The sequence below is a fragment of the Mytilus californianus genome, unplaced genomic scaffold, assembly GCF_021869535.1.
Source record: "Mytilus californianus isolate M0D057914Y unplaced genomic scaffold, xbMytCali1.0.p SCAF_8, whole genome shotgun sequence".
NCBI classification, from domain to species: Eukaryota; Metazoa; Mollusca; class Bivalvia; order Mytilida; family Mytilidae; genus Mytilus; species Mytilus californianus.
Window position 1 is genome coordinate 7909199 of NW_026262734.1, and position 20576 is coordinate 7929774.

Below are 20576 nucleotides of genomic sequence, written 5' to 3' on the forward strand. Positions count from 1 at the left end.
GACAGACTTGGAGCCTGTTGTTCAGTGGTTGTAGTTTGTTGGTGTTTCATAAGTGTTTCTCGTTTTTTATAAAGATTAGACCGTTGTTTTCCTGTTTTAATTGTTTTACACTAGTCATTTTGGAGCCTTTTATAGCTTGCTGTTTGGTGTGAGCCAAGGCTCCGTGGTGAAGGCCGTACTTTGACCTATAATTGTTTACTTTTTATACATTATGACTTGGATGGAGAGTTGTCTCATTGGCACTCATACCACATCTTCTTATTTGTATGTACACCTAACAATAATTCCATTCACCAAATATAATTGACCTGAGAAATGGACCATATCACCTGACTTTAACATTGATAACTGATTCATGAAATGAGGTCGAGGTCAGGTGAACCCAGTATGATGGTAAATAATTAAAAGAGCTAGGAGTTTAATGTGAAAAAGATGGGATCAACTTAAGTTCACTAAAACTAGACACATGCACCCAGATAACCATTATAACATTTTTTTTTCTATTTCTACATGATCCCAAACATTTGTATAAATTACCTCCATTAGAATATCCCTTCACAGTTTTAGGATTCAGTGCACTATTTTTAGCTATAACAGTGGAGTAATATGTCATGTTGTGTTGTAACTGTACGTCAGCACAGGAATCCTTCACATCACGGGAAAATGTTTTATTTTTAAACGGTACAATATCATCTCTTCCAACTGTTGTTCCTACTCCCCATCTGTATCTGAAATTAAAGTGTATTATCAAACTACATATTCTGTTTTTAGTTCACAAAATGTATACCCATCTCTAAAAAAATTCATACCCATATCAAAAAAAACATTTGGATACCAAACGACATATTCTGTCAGCCGAAGTCCTAGCATTTATACCTCCTTTCCACAAATATCGATAGGTATGGAAAGCCTCAGCTGTCATATATTAGACATTTACAAAACGTTATGCTGAAGCTTAAAATGTAAAGTTAAGACAGCGTGATGATGAATTGAGTTATCAAAATGCTAACTCTAAATAACAATATGCGAAGTTGAATCTGCGCAATGTTGACTTGCAATGACAAGTGCTTTAGTCGTATTAGTATAATGATAAGTCACAGTGTTGTGATGATATGCCAAACACACGTAACGTTGGGTTTAAAGTACATGATGTGAAGTTGACGTTGCATGATGTTAGCTTGCAGATGGATACTGCTCAGTCATCCACATCGACAGCAATGATAACAAATAAAATGAATAGCTAAAATGTATGGTGCTGACTTGTTATTAATAAATGTTGAGCTGAGATAGTACGATGTTATATCATTGTGATATTACGATTGGTCTATCATGCAATCTGTTGATTTAAAACACCATGATGCACAGTTGAAAGTACATGATGTTAAGTTAAGATAACACGATGCTACACCACTATATTGAAACGAAAGGCTAACCATACAATTTGTTGACTTAAAACAACACGATGCAACGTGTTAATCTCAGATGCTCACTTAAAACTACAGGACGTACAGTTGAAATTTTGTAATGTTAAGCTGCGATAGCACGATGTTTTATCATTATAATATCACGATAGGCTTATTATACAATTTGCTCATTTAAAACTATACAACGTACAGTTGAAAGTACGTGATGTTAAGCTAAAATGGCACGTTGTTATATCATTTGAATGTCACGATAGGCTTACCACACGATATGCTTGTTTAAAACTACACGACGTACAGTTGAAAGTACGTGATGTTGAGCTATGATAGCAATATCTTATATCATAATCATATCACGATAGGCTTGCCATACAATATGCTCATTTAAAAATACACGACGTACAGTTGGAAGTACGTGTTGTTCAGCTAAGACAGCACGATGTTATATCATTATAATGTCACGATAGGCTTATTATACAATTTGCTCATTTAAAATTACACCACGAACAGCTGAAAGTACGTGATGTTAAGCTAAGACAGCACGTTGTTATATCATTATAATGTCACGATTGGCTTACCACACGTTATGCTCATTTAAAACTACATGATTTTCAGTTGAAACTAGGTGTTGTTGAGCTAAGATAGCATGTTTTTATATCATTTGAATGTCACGATAGGCTTACCATACAATATGCTCATTTAAAACTACACAACGTACAGTTGAAAGTATGTGATGTTGAGCTATGATAGCACGATGTTATATCATAATAATATCACGATAGGCTTGCCATACAATATGCTCAGTCAAAACTACACGACGTACAGTTGAAAGTACGTGTTGTTGAGCTCAGATAGCACGATGTTATATCATTATGACGTCACGAGAGGCTTATCATACAATGTGTTGACTTGAAACTACACGATGTAAATTTGAAGTAGTTTGGTCTTGACTTGAAACAGTAAAATGTTAAGTTAAAAAAACAGAACGTAAATTCAAAATAAAACAATGATAGGATGACATATACTTGTGCAGAATTGAAGATTTGTGGTGTTGACTTCGAATATTGTACAAATATTAGATCGTTTTATGTTAAATTGAAAGACAATAATGATGCGTAAAACATTACAGAATTATGTGAATTGAAACTGCAGTTCTATGGAAAAGAATGAGGGACAAATCCCCAGGATTTTTTCTTCTTCATTTGCAAGTTCGGAGGCAAAATGATATACAAAGAAAGTTTTCCATAAATTCATAAAGCAAAAGAATTACCCATCGCTATGTATTATTTTTACATGTTTTGTTTGAATTTTTTTTTTATGATTAAAAACCAGACTTTTTTTTATGAACAATATTTCAGAAAATATTTATCGATGTTGTGTGTTAATATATACAACATAATATTGTGCTTATAAGTTGTCTTGTAACAAAGCAGGGTTTATTCATATTCATATCACACTTACATGTTCTCGTCCTGATATGCATGTAATATTTGCCACTGTACGTAAAACGCACCCCTTTTTCCCGAAATAAAACAAAAAAATCTGGACTTCCTCCCCCTGAACAGTATAATAGATAGATAAATGAAAACAGAAACCCTTTTCAAGAAAAGGAGATCTACAAGTAACTCGACGTGACCGAAATTGTAAATTTCTTCCTCATTAGATATATTGCCCTTAGGATAGATCGAGTGTCTTCCGCCATCTTAGGGAGCTACCATTTGATTTTTATTGGGGACTAGAATGAAATTTGAGAAAAAGGCAGGACAGGAGTTTTGAGTAAAAAAAAGGCATGATGCGCAATTTGGCAAAAAAAAGGCAGGATGCGCAACTTGGCAAAAAAAAGGCAGGATGACAATTTATGTAAAAAAAGTCAGAATAAACTAATAGAAAAAAAATGCAGGACCGAATAGAGTGAAAAATAAAAAGGCAGGACAGAGATTACAACTACAAAAAAGGCAGGACAAAATTTTTCGTCCTAGCCCACCCCCTCTCCCCCATAAAAATCACATGGTAGCTCCCTTAGCTCAACACAATCGGTCTAGATCTAAAAAAATATACACATTTTGAGAGAGGAATGTTATTCATATGTAGTACTTTTCATCTTGATGAAGAAAATTATGAGATTTATCTGATTAAAACGACTATTTGTTTTTGAATACAGAACGTTTTTTGCATATGTTTTTCAACTTTTCCATATAACTCGGATAACATTATTTTTCTGTCGTTTTTTATTTTTTTTGTTTTTTGCCATGGCATTGTCATTCTGTTTTCGACTTATGAGTTTGAAATCATTTTGGCATATTTCGTCTCTAATGATGGAATGTGTAGGGACTTTATCTATTTCGTTTTGTAGACAGAAAACGAGTCTCGTGATCCCAATTTTTATTTTTATTTCTAACATTGAGTTTTCCATGTATAGTTTATACTAAATCTGACAATACTGCATAACCTGCATAAAAAAAATATATCGATTTTAATTTAGACCACACTCATGAAAACTATAAGAGAGAGAGAGAGACAGAGAGACATAAAAAAACATATCTACAAATTAATTAAAGCAATACCAAAATAATTCATGGACTTTAACAATTTTTAAAGATTTTTGATTTTTTTCTTTTTCTTTGAAAACACATATAGATAGAGAGAAGCTGCAAAGAACCAAGAAAATCACTATGGACAAGAAAATAAGTGACGGAAATCATTAATTGGCTTCTTATTATAAGTTATAGGGGTCATTGTCCATTAATGACTTTACCAATTTAAAAAAATAAAATATTCTTCGAGTGGATATATACATAAACCTGGGCACTATCTTACTTGGTGCTGGAAAAATGGTTGGCACTGCTGTAAATGATGTATTTCTTTTTTTGAAAGTTGACGATTTAGACTGGAGGCTCTAGGTCAAATTTCATTCGGTTTCATATAGACTTCATGTATGAGCGAAAAGTATACAACAAAATCTACCATACTTTATATTTGGGTTGGCCCCCTAGCAGTAGGATTCTTCCACCTATCAATTCTTTTTGTTTTATTTCAAGGAAAAGAAAATTCAAATTTTCAGATACCTCTAACAAGGCCGGGGGTGGGTCACATTCTCATAAAGCTCTGACCCTCTCAGTCCAACGCTTTACCGTATTATTTGTCATATCAGTTGATCTTTGTTTTTTAAGATTAAGACTCCAGATTCTTATGTTTTATTTCGTGGAAAACGGGAGTGGTAAATACAAATTCTCCGCTAACTCTTACATAGATGAGATTTTATATGAGTAAAATTTGACCCTCACAGTCATAACCGAAGTCTTATAAGCACAATATTATGTTAATTGTATATATTAACACACAACATAGATAAATATTTTCTTAAATATTGTTCATAAAAAAAAGTCTAGTTTTTAATCATAAAAAAAATCCAAACAAAACATGTAAAATATACGGCAAAACTGTATTCAAGTGTAATATATAGCGATGGGTAATTCTTTTGCTTTATGAATTTATGGAAAACTTTCTTTGTATATCATTTTGCCTCCGAACTTGCAAATGAAGAAGAAAAAATCCTGGGGATTTGTCCCTCATTCTTTTCCATAGAATTGCAGTTTCAATTCACATAATTCTGTAATGTTTTACGCATCATTATTGTCTTTCAATTTAACATAAAACGATCTAATATTTGTACTATATTCGAAGTCAACACCAAAAATCTTCAATTCTGCACAAGTATATGTCATCCTATCATTGTTTTATTTTGACTTTACGTTCTGTTTTTTTAACTTAACATTTTACTGTTTCAAGTCAAGACCAAACTACTTCAAATTTACATCGTGTAGTTTCAAGTCAACACATTGTATGATAAGCCTCTCGTGACGTCATAATGATATAACATCGTGCTATCTGAGCTCAACAACACGTACTTTCAACTGTACGTCGTGTAGTTTTGACTGAGCATATTGTATGGCAAGCCTATCGTGATATTATTATGATATAACATCGTGCTATCATAGCTCAACATCACATACTTTCAACTGTACGTTGTGTAGTTTTAAATGAGCATATTGTATGGTAAGCCTATCGTGACATTCAAATGATATAAAAACATGCTATCTTAGCTCAACAACACCTAGTTTCAACTGAAAATCATGTAGTTTTAAATGAGCATAACGTGTGGTAAGCCAATCGTGACATTATAATGATATAACAACGTGCTGTCTTAGCTTAACATCACGTACTTTCAGCTGTTCGTGGTGTAATTTTAAATGAGCAAATTGTATAATAAGCCTATCGTGACATTATAATGATATAACATCGTGCTGTCTTAGCTGAACAACACGTACTTCCAACTGTACGTCGTGTATTTTTAAATGAGCATATTGTATGGCAATCCTATCGTGATATGATTATGATATAAGATATTGCTATCATAGCTCAACATCACGTACTTTCAACTGTACGTCGTGTAGTTTTAAACCAGCATATCGTGTGGTAAGCCTATCGTGAAATTCTAATGATATAACAACGTGCCATTTTAGCTTAACATCACGTACTTTCAACTGTACGTTGTGTAGTTTTAAATGAGCAAATTGTATAATAAGCCTATCGTGATATTATAATGATAAAACATCGTGCTATCGCAGCTTAACATTACAAAATTTCAACTGTACGTCCGGTAGTTTTAAGTGAGCATCTGAGATTAACACGTTGCATCGTGTTGTTTTAAGTCAACAAATTGTATGGTTAGCCTTTCGTTTCAATATAGTGGTGTAGCATCGTGTTATCTTAACTTAGCATCATGTACTTTCAACTGTGCATCATGGTGTTTTAAATCAACAGATTGCATGATAGACCAATCGTAATATCACAATGATATAACATCGTACTATCTCAGCTCAACATTTATTAATAACAAGTCAGCACCATACATTTTAGCTATTCATTTTATTTGTTATCATTGCTGTCGATGTGGATGACTGAGCAGTATCCATCTGCAAGCTAACATCATGCAACGTCAACTTCACATCATGTACTTTAAACCTAACGTTACGTGTGTTTGGCATATCATCACAACATCGTGACTTATCATTATACAATCACGACTAAAGCACTTGTCATTGCAAGTCAACATTGCGCAGATTCAACTTCGCATATTGTAATTTAGAGTTAGCATTTTGATAACTCAATTCATCATCACGCTGTCTTAACTTTACATTTTAAGCTTCAGCATAACGTTTTGTAAATGTCTAATATATGACAGCTGAGGCTTTCCATAGATAGGGATATAACAAATACATTCTGGTATCAAAAAAGATAAATTAGGTATGCCTATTTATAAATACTACTTATGATATTATGAAAGTTTAACATGCTGAACCCCCCCAGATCAGGATTGTCTTAATTCGAAAATCAGGATTCTTTGTCACTGAAGCGTGTGATAAACATTGTCACTGAAATAAAAGAAAATAACCAAAATAAATTATTATTTGACATGTGTGAGAAAAAACCCAATAAATTGACTTTAACTTGTTACAGAACTTTACTCATTAGTACTGATAGTTCCTTACTCAATTAACCCTGATTCAGGATCATAAAACCCATTCCACTGAGCACAAACTTTACTGCTATCAGACTGATACTTCAGGTCTTCATCCATAATGTCTCCATCTAAAACATGACCAGCTACTGGCTGGGTTCTGTCTATCAAGATAGGGTTGTCACTGTGAGCTGTTGTAAACAGGTCCACTGAAATAGTGAATACATAATACATGACTAGCTAATGGATAGGATAGGGTTTACATTTCAAAGTGTCGAGAACAGAACAGGTTCACTGAAACACAAAAATTAGGCATATGCTGACTTTTATATGATTTTGATTATTTGTGCCTAGGGTTGCTGTTTCATTAAATAACATAAATATTTCCACATCTCCATTTTTCATCAGCCATTGACTTGGTTCTGCCAATCAAGTGTTCTGTGTAGTGAGAAACATTTCATGCCTGAATGTCAATGATTATTGTTGGTCCTAATTTAAATAGACCTACCATTTCAATGGTTTTCAATTTTTCTATTGTTGTCTTAAATTTGTCACATTTATGTTTAGTATTCTTGCAATTTCCTGAATAGTTGATTTCCTGGATTTGCAAGCCTATAGAAATTATATACTTTGTTGAACATTTCAGTTCTTGTGTTACCTTTAACCATGAAATTATGAAAAATCGGTACCCCAGGAATGATAAATCCACAGATTATTTGCAAATCCAATTAAAAGTGTTATAAATTATTTAACCTTCTATCATCAGATCCTTATAGAATCACCATATACTGTGGATTCATATATTTTAGATGGGTACCAATTTTCATGGATTGAGGATAAATTGTATTTCTTGGATATTTGATTTCAGGTTTTACCAAAGGGTGCATACTAGCCTATAGGAAACTTCATTTAAATTTGTGGTTTACCTTTACCCAGGAAATCCACAAAAATTGGTATCCAACGAATAATAATGAAGCCACAGTATATTAAAAATGTCCTTTAAAGATATAATTACCATTGTTAACTGATCGTAGTCTAATCCAGACAGGTTCTCCTGAGGCAAGGTTTAAATCATCAATTACAATAAAGGTTTGGTTCTCTTTGTAATCAAATGTGGAGTATCCTCTCACATCCACATCATGTTTTGTTAGTCCTAGACCAAAATCTATGTTCTTTATCTTAGATCCTGGATCAAATGTATCAAAATACATAGCCATCAAGTTAAAATCCTCGTCAAAAACAATGTCGTCATCTGTCACACCTCTGGAAAAGAAGGGTGGTGTAGTATCAACCGTGATGGGTGTCGAGTGACACACTGTTGTTATCATGGCACCACCGTGGACCACATTGTTAATAGCTTGGACTGTGACATAATAGGGACCATCAGGCAGATGTAGGTTCCTGGCATATCCTGTGTTGGTCCAGAACTTAGGACTAGACAAGTGAGCATGTGGATCAGAGAAGGTGGCAATATCTGTTCCACAAACTGTTGTACCAACGGACCAAGTATATCCAAAGATACCCGTCTCATTGTCATTAAAGCCATCCCAGTTAGCTGTAATATATAATGATAATAAAGGTATTAATCCATTCATTAAAAGATTTTAACTACAGCCTATATAGAGCCTTTAAATCTTTTTTGCCTAAAAATCTTTTTTAACATATTTTGATAAAATGAAGTTACAGATGATAGGTTGAAATACTTCTCATCTTGGTCCTTCTTAATGTTTCTATCATAATTCTATAAGTGGGTTTTTTTTTATATAAGGACGGTCATCTTTGATAGTGGATAGTGGATAATCAAAATAACAAAAGTTTGAAAAATTCTCTATCACCTTACTAACATTTAATCAACACTGGCAATTAGGGTTTCAGTAGAAAGGATTTTTTTAAAAGCAGTTTTATTTTACCTTCAAACCTATTTTTTAAGTTGTTAATAAACCAGAACTGTGAGTGAACTCACAAAAAAAAATACCCCTGCCTTACTAGAGAATATTACCACATATGGTCTATTATAGAAATATTTAAGTAAGTAAATTGATTATCTCCCCTTTAACAAGTTAAAATGGGAATATATTCCTTTAGGCACATCCTTATGTAGTGTTCTACTACTGTGTACAGTTTAATCAATTTTTGTCTAAATTTAAAACTGATTTTTCATTCAGATTAATTTCAAGTTTGACATTTAGGGCCTTTCTATGTCAACTTTATGATAATTACCTGACATAAATGATTGGCTAGTGTGTATAGAGTTACTACTCCACCTTCATGTCAACCGTGTAATAATTACCTGACATAAAATGATTGGCCAGGGTGTAGAGAGTTACTACTCCACCTTCATGTCAACTGTGTAATAATGACCTGATATAAAATGATTGGCCAGGGTGTAGAGAGTTTCTACTCCACCCTCATGTCAACCCTGTAATAATTACCTGATATAAAATGATTGGCCAGTGTGTATAGAGTTTCTACTCCACCTTCATGTCAACCCTGTAAAAATTACCCGACATAAAATGATTGGCCAGGGTGTATAGAGTTTCTACTCCACCTTCTTGTCAACTCTGTAATAATTACCTGATATAAAATGATTGGCCAGGTTGTAGAGAGTTACTACTCCACCCTCATGTCAACCCTGTAATAATTACCTGATATAAAATGATTGGCCAGGGTGTATAGAGTTACTACTCCACCTTCATGTCAACCCTGTAATAATTACCTGATATAAAATGATTGGCCAGGGTGTACAGAGTTTCTACTCCACCTTCATGTCAACCCTGTAATAATTACCTGATATAAAATGATTGGCCAGGGTGTAGAGAGTTACTACTCCACCTTCATGTCAACCCTGTAATAATTACCTGACATAAAATGATTGGCTAGTGTGTATAGAGTTTCTACTCCACCTTCATGTCAACCCTGTAATAATTACCTGATATAAAATGATTGGCCAGTGTGTATAGAGTTTCTACTCCACCCTCATGTCAACCCTGTAATAATTACCTGACATAAAATGATTGGCCAGTGTGTATAGAGTTTCTACTCCACCCTCATGTCAACCCTGTAATAATTACCTGACATAAAATGATTGGCCAGTGTGTATAGAGTTTCTACTCCACCCTCATGTCAACCCTGTAATAATTACCTGATATAAAATGATTGGCCAGTGTGTATAGAGTTTCTACTCCACCTTCATGTCAACCCTGTAATAATTACCTGGCATAAAATGATTGGCCAGGGTGTATAGAGTTTCTACTCCACCTTCATGTCAACCCTGTAATAATTACCTGACATAAAATGATTGGCCAGGGTGTATAGAGTTACTACTCCACCCTCATGTAAACCCTGTAATAATTACCTGACATAAAATGATTGGCCAGGGTGTACAGAGTTTCTACTCCACCCTCATGTCAACCCTGTAATAATTACCTGACATAAAATGATTGGCCAGGGTGTATAGAGTTACTACTCCACCTTCATGTCAACCCTGTAATAATTACCTGACATAAAATGATTGGCCAGTGTGTATAGAGTTTCTACTCCACCCTCATGTCAATCCTGTAATAATTACCTGATATAAAATGATTGGCTAGTGTGTACGGAGTTTCTACTCCACCATCATGTCAACCCTGTAATAATTACCTGATATAAAATGATTGGCCAGGGTGTATAGAGTTACTACTCCACCTTCATGTCAACCCTGTAATAATTACCTGATATAAAATGATTGGCCAGGGTGTACAGAGTTTCTACTCCACCTTCATGTCAACCCTGTAATAATTACCTGATATAAAATGATTGGCCAGGGTGTAGAGAGTTACTACTCCACCTTCATGTCAACTGTGTAATAATTACCTGATATAAAATGATTGACCAGGGTGTAGAGAGTTACTACTCCACCTTCATGTCAACCCTGTAATAATTACCTGACATAAAGTGATTGGCTAGTGTGTATAGAGTTTCTACTCCACCCTCATGTCAACCCTGTAATAATTACCTGACATAAAATGATTGGCCAGTGTGTATAGAGTTTCTACTCCACCCTCATGTCCATTGAATACTGTGGAACCTTCAGGTCCATCTATTATCTTTCTATAAAATAAAATAATGTTTAACTTTCATACAATCCACAAATACATTGTGTAACATTAATAAAATTATTTCTGAAAAGTGCCCTATGAAAATCACACAAGTTCACATGTGCCAGAGCAGGATCTGCCTACACTTCAGGAGCACCGGAGATCACATGTTTTTTTTCGTAGTTTCTCAATGCTTAGTTTGCTATGTTGTTTTTTGTCTGTTGATCAGTTTTAGCTTTTTGACATGGCATGGTCAGTTTGTTTTCGACTTATGAGTTTGAATACCGCTTTGGTTTCTTTTGCCTATCTCTCATAGAAACTTTAATAAAAAAACTTTTTTACATACAATTATTAAACATTATAAAATAAGGACTTACTGCATTGACTATATTATTACTATGCTATAGTTACCTATGATTTGGTAGAGACGTTAGGTCAATGCATCTTTGTGTGATTGCAGCCTTACATCCATCAAACTTTGTCTGATCAAAAGTAGCCTTGCCCACAGATCCTGGCTCTGGAGGGGTGTGGTCTACCATTGTTCCACCTGATGACACATAACCTTTGTACCCAAGTTTGTTTGTTATCTCAGCATTAAGGATGTATACCATTCCATGTTGTAAATCTAAATTATGTTCTATAAAAGAGCTATAACCCACTCCGAGTCGTTCATAGTTTTTGTATGTTCCACTGATCCGTAACTCTGCATTAGGCCCTTCCACAGTGGCATGGAGGTCACAGGTTTCTGAATGATGTTCATAGTCAAAAGCAACACATTTTCTGCCAAAATTGACACATTTCTGAGCACACTCCTCAACATGATCAGTTTTACTACTTGAAATCTTCTCTGCAGTTAATTTCCCCTCTTTACCAATAGTGAAGAATTTGAGGGGGGAATTAGTCTTTGATACATTACGTTCTGTAGTAGATTTCAAAACAAGTGATTGCCATGGAATGACCTCTGACCCTGATCCACCTTGACTTTTAGTAAATCCAACTGCCTCTGAATGAGTGTTCACTAACTCAGAATCATCAAAAACAACAACATTACCACTGATCTTCTTGGTATGACTTGTATAGGGATATGATTCATCTATTCTACCATCAGGTACAGTGTTATCAAATGTTTTAAGATTACACTCAGTTATACTGGAATCACCTTGGCTATTCTTAGCTTTGACAGTCCAGTATAGAGGTATTCCGTAATGTTCCTTATGTAGTTGGACTGGGGCAGTCAGAGAGTTTCCAGTCATCCCTGTCCAGTCTTGGACATTTGTACCAGATCTGTGTGTTCCTATAACATAAGATAATGTAATGTCACTGACATCAGACTTAGCAGACACTTCTAAAAGAAAGGCTGTGTCTGTTACGTCACGACCTTCCAGCTGTTTGACCTCACATCCACCAGGACTTGACCTTCTCTGACGAGGATTGGTTGCTGCAGCTGATATCCTTGGTTTGTTTGGATCTCTTTTCTCAAATGGTTTGTCGAAGAGGTTTTTTCTATAAGTTGGCAGCTTGAACTTCCAAATACAAGCATCAAATACAGTTACAGAAAAAAATATTAGTCGTAACTTAGCAAATGCTTTAAGTTTCAGCTCAAGTGGTACAATTTCTAGATCAAGACGGAACCTGAAATAAAGAAAATATCAGATCAAGTTAAAAAGAACTTGTAATACAAGTATGAGCATGAATTTCTCTGTAGCTTAAGGATGTTCGCTTGTCATGTTTTGGAATTTTTGTCAGATTTTCGGAATCCTCTAGTTTTATCCATTTGAATGCCTTAAAAAAAATTTGCCCATAGACCCCCATTTTTCTTTTTATAAATCTTTTGCATGTATAATTATAAGCCATCTGTAAAAGCCTTATAAAATCTTTGTTATTTTTTAATAGTTTTTGAGAACTTAAGGATGTATTCTTCTGACGTTTCAGTCTCGTTGAAATCTCATTCTGGAATTATTTCCAAAATGTGTGATACAAGTGGAAAATATCAATGAATTTAAGAAATGCTACAATCAAACTTAACTCTGTGAAAAAATTGTGTATTTACAATAAGCAGTTTTTGAGTAATAAATTTTTCAAAATTTTTTACCAATCAAGTCAGTCTTTTTATCCAAATTTTGAGAAAATAGGTGAGGGATACAAGAAATAATTTTACAAGAAACATAAACATCCCATATCACTTTTTTCTTTTCAAATTACTTAGATATATATTTTTTCAATCATTTATAACAAAATAGTTGAAATAATATGCATTTTGTTCTTAAAACAGAGAAAAATCACAAATTTACAAAATTGACAGCATGGTAAATTTGGCACGAAAAAGCATCAAAATATCATAAAACTTTCTAATATCAACACCTACCTATACTTTTTTCAGTTAAATTTATTCAAATTGTTCCTTTTCATCTTTATGGAAAGTATGAAAAAAAGTTTAATTGTGGAACTGTGATTTTTTTCACGACAATAGCCCAAAAAAGGGTAAAAATTGATGAAAAATTCGTAAGGGTTCAGCGGAACCCAGTATCTCGCCTACTTTTGCTGTTAACCGCAGGCTCAACAAAAATGAGGAAAAAAATTAATAAAAATATTCCTCTCTATACTATCTTTTGATTGTAAGTAGCTTCTGTCCAAGTTTGGTAAAAATCCAGGATAGTTTATGAATCTAATAAATGTTTTAAAAACTTAAACTGCAGACTGTATGTAATTATAACTGGAAGAAAAACTAAGTCCATTTATAAGAAAAATATGGAAAAAATGGAATTTTTTTTTCTCCAAAATTTCCTTCTAGATACTAGCTTTTAATAATAAACAAGCTTCTGTCCAAGTTTGGTACAAATCCAGGATAGTTTAAGAAAGTTGTTAAAATTTTAAAAACTTTAACCACAGAGTGAATGTAATGTTAACTGGCAGAAAAACTAAGTCAATTTATAAGTAAAATACGGAAAAAATGGAATTTTTTTTTCCAAAATTTACTTCTGGATACTATCTTATGATCATAAACAAGCTTCTTTCCAAGTTTGGTAGAAATCCAGGATAGTTTAAGAAAGTTATTAAAATATCAAAAACTTTAACCACAGAGTGAATGTAATGTTTCCTGGCAGAAAAACTAAGTCCATTTATAAGTAAAATATGGTAAAAATGGAAATTTTTTTTTACAAAATTTACTTTTGAATATTATCTTATGATCTAAACAAGCTTCTGTCCAAGTTTGGTAGAAATCCAGGATAGTTTAAGAAAGTTATTAAAATTTCAAAAACTTTATTTGTGGACGCCGCCGCCAACGACAACGACGATGACGGAATGTAGGATCGCTATGTCTCGCTTTTTCGACAAAAGTCGAAGGCTCGACAAAAATGGGAAAATCACCAAAAATTGGGTACTTTCAAAGGGCCATAGCAAAAAAAGAAGTGCACCACCATATGATTTTTTCTTCACCAATTATTTATTTACAGTCATATAAACCTAAAAATCAGGTTAAGAAAATAAATTTAATTCTAGAAATTTTTGGCTCCTCAGAGGTGTACATCCTTAAACTTGTCAATGAAAAAGCTATGAAAAATCAAGAGAGAACATTTTCCCGCCAAAATTTCAATGGCTAATATCTCGAAAAACAAGCACATTGACCTATATTTTTTTTTGCTCTTTTGGTTCCTTTAATAATCCCCTATCAATCTATACTAGTTTTATGAAAAGCTTGTTAATTTGAAACTGAGTAGCGAACCTCCTTAAGTATAAAGCATTCTTTTTTACAGCCAATGACCCTTATCATGCTTATTGAAATATAACATACATAAATTCACAGGTATATTGTCAGATAATGTTTTCATACTTCATATGAATTCATACTATGCATGCTTTTTCAGAGGAAATTGTGACGCCACAATGCATCAAAGTATGAAAACCCATGAGACAAGGATAAATTGAAAAATCAAATAATTCTTTGACTAGATTTCCATATTTTACTTATTTTAATGATATGTATATTTCTCAGGTAATTCAATATGCATGTGTTTTCAGTGAAGTCTTAGAGCTTAATAATTTTACACAAGAATTTGTGTCCATAGGACAAGGTGCTTACTTGCACTATCATTTACAATGTTCCATGAAATGTGAAATTGGAGCCAAAACCATAATCTGTCATACAATTTTAGAAGTTCGTTTTTATCATAAAAAATATTTGTGTATTTAACACTTGAAATAAAAGCTATAAGCAGTATATATTGTTACAAAATAAATAAAACCTTTGATGATTAGACGGTACTAATTAATACATTTTGATTGAATTTTAAATATTAAAAGTATTCTGTTTTCCAACATACCCTATTTTTATTGGGAATTTGTTAAATTTAAACTCTGCAGTGATTGGAAATCTAGTTTCTAACAGGTGCCCCTCCAGTCTGATTCCACCATAGGCAAATCCAATATCTACAGCAAGTTCTCCCCACACACCAGCACCTATATGAGGTGTTACAACAGCCTGTAATAAAAGAATAATAAAAGAAAAACTTTTTATATGATTTCACCAACTACTGGAAAATATTACAAATATGGCATAGTATTTCCTGTTCTGGAAATTAAGTGGTCAGATTATTTCTTGTATCCAAAATAAAAAAAACAGAATATTTCCTGTACCCAAAGTAAAATAGTCAGAATATTTCTTGGTCCAAAAATAAAACAGTCAGAATATTTTGTCATGAAGTCAGAATATGTCCTGTAGCCGAAATGAAATAGTTAGAATATTTCCTGTTTCGGAAATAAAATGGTCAGAATATTTCCTGTTTCAGAAATATGATGGTCAAAATATTTCCTGTTTCAGAAATATGATGGTCAGAATATTTCCTGTTTTCAGAAATTTCTAGTTTCCAGAATAAAATGGTCAGAATATTTCCTTTTCCTGAAATCAAGTGGTCAGAATATTTCTTTTTTTTTTTTCGAAAAATGTCGTCAAAATATTTCCTTTTCTTAGAAATAAAATTATTATAATATTTCCTTTCTCTGAAATTAAGTGGTCAGAATATTTTCTGCTCCAGAAATAAAGTGGTCAGTATATTTCTTTTTCCCGAAATAAAATGGTCAGAATATTTCCTGTTTCAGAAATAAAGTGGTCAAAGGGGATCTTTTTTTACTTGGGTTAAATTACAAAGCTAAAATGATTCTTGGTGATTGAGGGGGTACCCAACACTTTGGCTAAAATAGATTTGGCTCGTTTAGTTTTCATTAAAATTTTACAAAATATTTACTCTGACCTGTTGACAAAAATATGAAAATTTCTAGAAAGGAGTAGTTCCAGTAAGACCCCTTTTTGGCCCCAAAATATAGCAGTTTTACAAAATTGTTAAAATGTAAACTTTTAGCTATTTATTGGAAAGAAGAATACTTCTGTTACATAAATATGGGCTGTTTTTGACAATACAATGCACATGTATCGGGTACTAGCATCATTAAGTCATGCTAAATTACTGAAATCTTCACAATTTGAGCATTTGAGTTAATTTTTAGACGGTTTTCGTCTTAAATGGAAGTGGCCGCATTCGTGTTCATTCTTAATATTTAAATATAAGTTGTATTTGATGATAATACATATCATATATAAAGGTCGAGGATGAACACGAATGCGGCCACTTTCATTTTTGACAAAATCCATTGGAAAAGTGACATATTATGGCATAATTGATAGATTTTTAATATTTAAACCTGCATTTGAGCGTCTTTAATGACTAAATCGGTCCAAATCTTTCAGATAAACTAATGGAATCTACTAAAGTAGACACTTGAGTGTTTAAAAAGTGTCCAAAATATTTTATCATATGAACCTGAAATTTGAGGCCAAAATCGGCCCTTACCGGACCTACTCCTTTGAACCCAACAATTTACAGGAATAAAATCTGAATAATTTGGTTGGATATATATAGCAGTTTGACAAATACTAATTTTGATCGTTGAAAAGCTTGATTTCTCCTTACTGACAGTTCATGATTAAAACGTTCAGCTGAATTTTAAGTTCTTATGTGTTCTGAAGGTGTAATACCACCAAATCATGGTACGTCATATCCAGTTGCATACGAAAATAGGTTGAAAAAAAATATTCCCTTGAATTTGACAGTTGTAGGTAATTAATCCTACATTTTATTGCAGTAAAACATTTCTGGGTCATAAACATATATCTTGGGTATTTCAAAGCACCATTATTTTTTTTATTTGGGGTTTCTATAGAATATTTTGGAAACTTGAGGTTACATGGTTACTAAAGCTTGTACACAGGTTAAATAAGGGGGGAAATTTGATTGGTTAACTTCCAGTGATGGTTATTGTCTTATAATTTAATTTTGGATGTAACGCGTCTTCTGTTTGGCTGACGTTGTTTTGTTTATCAGCTCATTGACATAATTTTGTCATGTGACCGTGACGTCATCAACGTTTTTTCGTGGTTTATTCCGGTTTAAAATGGAATTTAGAATTAAATTATAAGAAATGACTGTAATATTTTTTCTGTCTATTCGAAATAACATCAAAAATGTGGTGCACACTTTAAAATAACCCGCTACGCGGGTTATTCAGTGTGCACCACATTTTTTATGTTATTTCTTCATAGACAGAAAAAATATTACAGTCATTCCTTAAATATGCAATGAAATGTTATGTGAAATTTTTTCTATAGTACTGGACAGGATAAAACTCGACTCATGCCAAGTATTTCTTTATTTGAAACAAAGATAAATTCTGCACAATTATTTGAAAAGTGCAAATTTAACAAAGACTAATTGGGGGAAATCAATGGTGGTATTACACCTGAACCCACTTAAATAGTTATCAAAGGTACCAGGATTATAATTTAATACGCCAGACGTGCGTTTCATCTACATAAGACTCATCAGTGACGCTCAGATCCAAATAGTTATAAAGCCAAACAAGTACAAAGTTGAAGAACATTGAGGACCCCAAATTCCAAAAAGTTGTGCCAAATACGGCTAAGGTAATCTATTCCAGTTATTGTAAAATACGAATAATAGTATGCCTGGAACAAAAGAATTACTGTAAATTAAGAATTTTTACATGCATTTATTTTTATGGTTTTGAGGATTTCAGCATACAAATAATGTTTTCAAAATTTAAATTGCAAGATATTATTTTTGAAAAACCTATCCCATGTCAATTAATATTTAAATAAACAAATACATCACAAAAAATATCTGAATCTGCAATATTTTACAACTTCATGTGTCGAGGACAATGAGATTCCTATATATCCCCCCCAAGCTTTCTTTGAAGAGCGTATAATAACTTACTTTAGCTTTCATACTCATAATACACATCTCTAGTTTTAAATCAATTCCCATTCTAGCTGTCGCTCCAAAGGCTGAAAAATAGATAATAATAATGGTTGCAGTTTAAAGCACTTTGCGTCTTATGTTTTTTGGTTATTCTGTTGCTGTTTCATTACTGTCTCATCCCTGCATCTATTTTACTCTCTACTATAACTACTATAAATATCAGCACAACATTATTCTTCCCTCACCGGGATTCTAACTCATGCTTATGGATATCATGAAAACACAGCCTGCCCTATGTCCAGCGCTCTAGACAAGACCGAACTAAAAATTCACCTTTTGGTGGCCTAGTGTTACCTTTCCTCATCAGTAGAATCTAGAGTTGTAACATAGTACATGATATATTAGACATGAAGATGGAATTGATTGCAGATTTGCTAAATTATCTATCATAAAGGATCATAAGATGCAGTTGCAGAAATAATTATTTTGAAAAGTACTTCTTAACAAGTGAATCCTCTGCAACAGATCCACCCATTTGATCATCAGTGAAGGTATTATATGCCTGAAAACACATATTACATTCATAACTATAATAAATATCAGCACAACAATGTTAAACCTGCAAAGTTGCAGAAGCAAAATTTTGTTCTTCCCTTGCTGGGATTCAAACTCATGCTATTGGGATATCGTGACAACACTGCCTACTCTGTGTCCAGCGCCTAAGCTTTCGATGGCCTGATATGGTATTACTCCATATGTTTTGCTTTCTAATTATATTTGTCTGAAAGCATTAAAGCCATTTAAGATTAGTCATTTGCATTCTGCATTTTTACTGTCAATATTTGTTTCGATATACAATATAACCATGGAAGTGTAAAGTTAAAGTTCCATGCAAATTATAGGGTTAAAGTTCCATGCAAATTATAAGATTAAAGTTCCATGCTAATTATAAAGTTAAAGTTCCATGCAAATTGTAAGGTTAAAGTTCCATGCAAATTAAAAGATTAAGTTTCCATGCATATTATAAAATCAAAGTGCCATGCAAATAGCCATGCTCTCTCCCCAGTTGACTCCAATATTCACCAATAGCTCCCTTTTTAATAACACTTTTTTTCATTTCTGTGAACAAAAGTAATAAAATAATACCAGTAGCTATGACCCATTTCATAATTACCTAAATGTAATGGTATTGGTCCTACAAAGAATAAGAATGTGATACCAGGAGGAGGACTAGGATATGTTGGCACAGGTCCAGGGTTAATAATCTGCATATCTAAGTCAGCCAATGGGAAACTTCCCTCAAAACAAAAATCTTCTTTCTCTGGAAATTCACCTTCCCCATGGTCACCTTTCTCTCTCAATTCCATCAACTAAAGTACAATATAGATTAATAGTTTTCTTTTGTTCAAATATTTTATACAAGTCCATGCTTTAGTAAGGAAATCCCCCAAGATCATTCTGATAAAAAACAAAATAAGAGTGCCCAAATACATCATATGGTTTAGAAAATTTCAATAAATTGTAATAAGGTGTTAAGGAGAACTTCCATAGTAAACAGATATGACTAAGTTCATGATATCCAAAAATAAACTAATTTACGTGAAGAAATGAAATATAAACTGCAAAAGTATGGTTACGAATCTGTGATACACAATTCTGTCAAGTGTTTTAAGAGGAGCAGTTTTGAATACAACAGTGGAGAATACAAACAAACTGGCAAAAGGACAATCAGATGGATAGACTGTCTCCCAAGTCACTACATACTGTAGTTTTAGTATAAAAAGATATGTAAAATACTCACTGCATACAAAGTGGCATTTCTAATCTCATTAATAAGAATTAGACACTTTGTCATATCCAAACCAAACTCAGATACTTCTTCAAGAAGGTCAGGTAAGGTCAAGGAATAAACTCTGTCTTCAAATGGATCTCGTGCTTGTTCTGAGGTAAAAAGTAAAAGTGAATAATTTAAAAAAAAAAATTCATTTGGAAGATAAAGTTAACAAGAAAAGATCATTTTTTTTTAATATCTTCCAATTTTGATTATGATGGTCTGAATATAACACAGCCTGTAATTCAGTGGTTGTCGTTTGTTACTGTATATAATACTGTGGATTCATTATTATTCGTTGGATACCAATTTTCTTGGATAATGTGGGTAAGGGTGAACCACAAAATTAAATGTTCAACAAATGACAACTTTTGTATAGGCTTGTATGCAGACTTTGGTAAAACCACGAAACTAAATATCCATGAACATGCCAGTTTTCCTTCATCCACAAAA

General features: G+C 33.1%; 1 protein-coding gene across 1 annotated transcript in view; it reads right to left on the reverse strand.

The window, feature by feature from the left end:
- The window catches only part of LOC127711867 (uncharacterized), a 68306-nt gene that overhangs the window by 40982 nt on the left and 6748 nt on the right, over positions 1-20576 (reverse strand). Inside the window, exons 5-13 of the mRNA XM_052218031.1 lie at positions 20094-20233; positions 19467-19662; positions 18308-18378; positions 15341-15498; positions 11430-12650; positions 10937-11031; positions 7958-8497; positions 6974-7151; positions 538-728 (exon numbers count right to left, since the gene is read on the reverse strand). Of these exons, the coding sequence (XP_052073991.1) occupies positions 538-728; positions 6974-7151; positions 7958-8497; positions 10937-11031; positions 11430-12650; positions 15341-15498; positions 18308-18378; positions 19467-19662; positions 20094-20233 (2790 nt within the window). The remainder of the gene's footprint in view (positions 1-537; positions 729-6973; positions 7152-7957; positions 8498-10936; positions 11032-11429; positions 12651-15340; positions 15499-18307; positions 18379-19466; positions 19663-20093; positions 20234-20576) is intronic.